Source organism: Lactuca virosa, chromosome 2 (genome assembly GCF_052849685.1).
Source record: "Lactuca virosa cultivar CGN04683 chromosome 2, Lactuca_virosa_CGN04683_v6, whole genome shotgun sequence".
NCBI classification, from domain to species: domain Eukaryota; kingdom Viridiplantae; phylum Streptophyta; class Magnoliopsida; order Asterales; family Asteraceae; genus Lactuca; species Lactuca virosa.
In genome coordinates this window covers 303079123-303084505 of record NC_136427.1, presented here as the reverse complement: position 1 = coordinate 303084505, position 5383 = coordinate 303079123, and the positions used below count along the sequence as shown (strand labels likewise).

Below are 5383 nucleotides of genomic sequence, written 5' to 3'. Positions count from 1 at the left end.
TTTTAGACTATAATTTTGTTGTTTTTGATGTTATATTCGATAAGTTACAATCCTTCAAAGATGATATATCAAAGCTGGAATATTTCAACTTGTCAGCAAGAAATTTAAACGTATTCTGTGAAATTCTTTAAACAAACATATCTTATTTGTTTTAAGTCGAATTGACATGTTTTTTTTAACGTGTAATTTAGAGTTTGTAAATGAATTTAGACTATAATTTTGTTGTTTTTGGTATTATATTTAATGAGTTACAATCCTTCAAACAAATTGTATAAAATATAAACAATCAAAATTTGACCGGTCCAAAGGGAACAAGAAATGGAAACATTTTCATTTTTACGAGTTGTACCGTATCAAACCCAAAAAAATATTCATTTTAACGAGTTGTAACGTATCAAACTCAGCAACATATTCGTTTTAACGAGTTATATCAAACCCAAAAATACGTTTTAACAAGTTGTATCGTATGCATGTAAAGTTGTACCGGTCCAAACGGGTCCAAGAACAAATGGTATAAAATATAAACAACCTAGACTTGGACCCCGTAAGTCTCATCCGGTCTGGTCCACGGTCCACAATATTCTCCGAAACCGGTCCGGTCCGATCTAAATGCTCACCCGTAATAAGGAATAAGTGATAATTATTGACACCAAAATCAATGTTAAAAATTAATGTGATTTATTTAGATTTTACATAACACCGAAGGGTTCGAAAAACATAAATATTTGAAGTTTAGGTGACGATGAAAATTAGTAGACTATTGACGTTATAAAGTGATAACTAAAGAATAAAATGATGTTTTATTAACAAAAAGAAATAAAAAAGCAATTAATAAATAAATAAATAAATAAATAAATAAATAAAACCTTTTCTATCAAGTGGAAGAATAAAATGAACAAGTGTATTATCACCTCCCTCCCTATAAATTATACCTTAACACCTTAAACTTAATCACTTGAGAGAAAACAATTAAAAAAGTTTCCGTTGCCGGGACTTGAACCCGGGTCTCTCGGGTGAGAGCCGAGTATCCTAACCAACTAGACTACAACGGATTTGTTTATTTAATTTCACATTGAGAAGAACACATAAACTGTGGCGTCCTGGACAGTTGTGTAAGCAAAATACTTTCCTAACCACTATATCTGTTTATTTTCCCGATAATGTTACTGTGGATGCATTCTTTATTGGTCTTTCATTTCAACTTGTTAAATCATTCTGGTAAAAATAATTCTAAATTTTTATTATTTGATGTCAAGTAAATCAGATTTAGAATTTTAGATAACTTAATAAAATATTTAATGTCAAGTACTCAGGTTTCGATATTTTGGTAATTAATTTAGGTCAAGTAATCTGATTTAGGTAACTGAGTAAATTATTTAAGATATTTAGATAATTGGTAAAACATGTAAATAATCCATTATCAAAGATAATTAAATTGTAAATTTACTTATGCAGTTTGACACTTTGACTTAACTGATTTTCTTAGAATCTTCTAAAATTTTAAAATCAAAATAAATCGTTTTAGGATGTATGTTGTTCCACTATTTTGAGCTCATAAATTTTGCTAATATTCTATGATTGATTGTCACTACTCCTTCTCCTTAACCCTCCAAGCTTAATCTTTATCAAGGTCAAGCTAATCTTCTTTCAAATCCAACTGAATATAGAAAGCTTATTGGAAAGTTGAACTATTTGCCTCACGCTCGGCAAGACTTATCTTATTCGGTTTAACATCTTAGTCCATTCAATCAGAAGCCAACTAAATCTCATCTAGATGTTGCATTACATGTTTTGAAATACCTTAAGACGGTGTTTGGTATGTGGGACTGGATTGGACAGAACATAACTGAATTGGATTGGACAGAACTGAACAAACTTTTTTATAGTGTTTTAGTAAACATAGAACAGAACAAAACAAAATGTCAAAATTACTAGACTGTCCTTGATTTCAGTTAATAAAATACAAGCAATCTAACTTAATAATTAAGTAAGAACATAAACCCTAAATCGTTATCCAGCGAATGTGAGATTCAATTATAAAGAATATTCAATACTACGTCAAATTTAATCCAATAATGAAAAATCTCAATACCCACTAGTAGTCTCACTAAGGGCATTTTAGTAATTTCATCTATTTATCGTTAGTTAGTAGTTAGTCTTGGTAGTTAAAGTTAGTTAGATGCTTCAATATCTTATGTCACTGCATATACACCTTGTATATACAATGAGAAAGTTTTCATTCATAGATGATTCTCTCTCTCTCATGTCGTTTCTTTCATTTCATCTTCCTTTCTCATGAAATGTAACAAATAGTGTTTCTTGAATCTTGATCAAAGTTATTAGCCTTAGAAGTTAAACCCATAGGCCATAGCAAATATGAGTTCAAAGACTTAACCAAGTTTAGACATCATACAAGAATATGAAACCAACAAATGGAGTCCTTCAATACACAACTACAAAACATAAATTTTAGTTAGCGAAAATGTTGATTAAAAACGAGGAAATGCATACAAGTGGAGTCCTTTATCCATGTGAAGGGTGAACATGGTTCTATAAGTAGCTTCTTCACTCTCATCCACAAGTTTGAACTTGAAGAAGTAAATAAGAAAAGCCGCAATAATCTTCATTTGTCTGTAAGCAAATTCCTTCCCCAGGCATGTCCTTGGCCCACCCTAATCAAACAAACATCCAATATTTAAAACAGGAGACAAATAACACTAAAAAAATCAAACATATAATAATAAAAATAACACCAAAGACTAAATCATTAAGAGACCCAAAATCGAAAAAAGTCTAGGGGGAAAAGTAAAAATATATGTTTGTTGGAGGCAGGTACCTGAAAAGCGGTGAGCTTGAAAGGACTTTGAGGTCGAAAAACGCCATTGTGGAGCCATCTTTCGGGTCGGAATTCCTCTGCGTCGGGTCCCCAAATTTGGGTCATCCTTCCCATTGGATACGACATATAACCCACATAGTCACCTTTCTTGATCTTGAACCCATCTGGTAGAACATCGTCTTTCTCCGCACACTTGCCATTCTTAAAAAAAAAAAAAAATACATATTACATGTTATTGCTTTACTATGTATACATACATATAGTAAATATGCAAAACAGAAGTTACCAATGGAATTGCAGGATAGAGTCTGAGTGTTTCTGTTAAGGTTGCGTGAAGATAATGCATTTTGTCAAGAGCAACTTCGGTCAACTTTATCTTAAACTCATCGGTAGATGTATGATCATTTCCATTGGCTTCGGTCGCCATTTTCACTTCTTCTGCAATCTTTTCTTGAATCCTCGATTGCTTGCAAAGCACATAAAAGAACCAAGACATCGTGTTGGCAGATGTATCCTTTCCGGCAAGGATAAAACTCAAAGATATATCTCTCAGATACTTATCGGTCATATTTTCTGGATCCTTTTCACTTTCCATCAGAAATCTCGACAGTATATCTTCTTTATCTCTCTGTCATAACCACAAAAAGAGAAGTCAAACACTTGAAAAGTTCAAAATTGGAAACAACACAAGAGGTTTAGAGTTTACACACATATATATAAAGATACCTCTTCGTTTTTCATCTGTTCCCGCTTGTTTCGTATCAATTCATATACGAAGTTATCGATAATTTTGATTTTTTCTTTGAGAGCGGATTCGGAACCAATATTAAGATACCTCTTCACCTTCCATAGAAGATCCACAAATCGCCAATATACTAAACCATTTGATGCATCAAACGCTTCCATAAACCGATTACCGGCCTCATTTGAACCAGATAGAGTATCAAGTTCAAATCCAAATCCCACCTCAAACATTGCATCTAAAGTCGACCTCATCAACAGATCCTGCGCGAAAAAGAAATAGAAAGCAAATGAAACAAAACTACAGTTAATTCATATCGCTTTTAGGTGATCGAATATTCACCTGCAAATCCATCGAATCCTCAGCAGCTGCTAGTAATGAAATCTTTTTCACTAGTTTAGCAGTATTGGACTTGAAAATAACGGTGCTAAACTCTCGTAAAACTTTGGTTGAGAACTCTAAGCTTGCAAGCTTTCGTTGGTGGCTCCACTTAGCTCCGTCCACAACAAAAATCCCATTTCCAAAAAGATCACTCATGATATCAACATTGTACTCCCCCTGTAATTGTAAACAACAACTTCATCGACTCTGTTACTTCCGTTAACCCTTTAATTATAAATCAGGTAGAAAGATACATGATAACTATACCTTGCCGTAGTTTGCGAAATTGGTCTTCAAAATGTACTCAGTGTTAACAGGATCAACTGTATAAACTTCACTGTGTGAAGGTGTGATGAGACGATAAGTGGGATACCTTTTCGCCATTAGTGTCATGTAATCGTGAAGCTTGTGGAAGTGTATGAGTTGATTTGTTATTGGTCCGATGATGGGTGGCCGGTGATCAGTTGACAACAATTCTCTGAAGTAAGGTACAAGCACCAGAGCCAATAGTACTATCAAAAATGAAGTGAGAATCCCGATAACTGCGAGGATGAACAACGGTGAAACGTAAAATAATACTGTGAGAAGGACGATGGTGGTTGTGGTAAGAAAGAAGGGAGTCCTCATATTGTGGAGACACCATTTGTGAATGACCATCGTTTCTTGTTGTTATAAGGGGATTAATTTGGGACCTTTGTTATTTGTTATTAATAATTTATAGATGGATTTGCGTAGACGGTTTTTATTTTTATTGTGTTTTAATGGTTATTATCACCACAAACCCACCAAATTATATAGCTCATTTATTTGGCTTTAGTTAATGTTCAACGACTTTTCAAATTATTTTATCCAATTAACCCTAGTTAAACCCAACTCCCATTCGATCAAAACACGACTGATAGAGTATCCGTTTGCTAACATCTCTATTGCAATTAACAAAAAAAATGGTAAATAAATTATGAATAACACCCCAAAAGAATGAGAAACAAACTAGATTAACCAAAAAGGACATGTAAACACTGTTAAGACCCATGGGTGTACTACGTACATGGTGCGGGTAGTGCCACCTGCCACTGCACATCTGCACGGTAAGACTGCTAGGAGCGGGCGACGCGCTTGCGCATTTTTTAGATGTGGCAATCAAAAAACGGCGTTATAACGCCTTGTACACCGCCCCCCTCTCATGTTATTTGGTGTTATGTTAAGAAATGTTATCATGGCCACGGGAAGTAACGTAAGAATTAACCAATCAAAAGCCATTATTTCACTCTCTCTCTAACTCTCTTTGTATCTCTTAACATGTTATAACATTTGCACACCATTTCCTATATAAATCAAATGGTGTTAAAGATAACATGACATGTGAGTTGGCAAATTTTTAGTATGATAACATGTTGCCCATACCCAATAGCCTAACACCACAC

General features: G+C 33.9%; 1 protein-coding gene and 1 non-coding gene across 2 annotated transcripts; both read right to left on the bottom strand.

Moving 5' to 3' along the window:
* Window positions 1-979: 979 nt before the first annotated feature.
* Window positions 980-1052, bottom strand: TRNAE-CUC (transfer RNA glutamic acid (anticodon CUC)). The gene has a single exon. It is a non-coding gene; the product is annotated as a tRNA-Glu (tRNA).
* Window positions 1053-2443: 1391 nt separating this feature from the next.
* On the bottom strand, window positions 2444-4630 carry LOC145157159 (cytochrome P450 704C1-like). The gene is made up of 6 exons (XM_079076265.1): window positions 4227-4630; window positions 3921-4136; window positions 3563-3841; window positions 3123-3464; window positions 2837-3037; window positions 2444-2672 (listed from the first exon to the last, which is right to left on the bottom strand). The coding sequence occupies exons 1-6, from the start codon at window positions 4614-4616 to the stop codon at window positions 2490-2492; spliced, it is 1611 nt and encodes a 536-aa protein (XP_078932391.1). The 5' UTR covers window positions 4617-4630; the 3' UTR covers window positions 2444-2489.
* Between the last annotated feature and the right edge of the window lie 753 nt (window positions 4631-5383).

Coding starts and splice junctions, on each gene's coding strand:
- LOC145157159 (XM_079076265.1), bottom strand. CDS start 4,616: ATGGTCATTCACAAATGGTGTCTCCACAATATGAGGACTCCCTTCTTT. Junction 4,137..4,226: donor ATTTCGCAAACTACGGCAAG/GTATAGTTATCA, acceptor TTACAATTACAG/GGGGAGTACAATGTTGATAT. Junction 3,038..3,122: donor TCTATCCTGCAATTCCATTG/GTAACTTCTGTT, acceptor TTTTTTTTTAAG/AATGGCAAGTGTGCGGAGAA.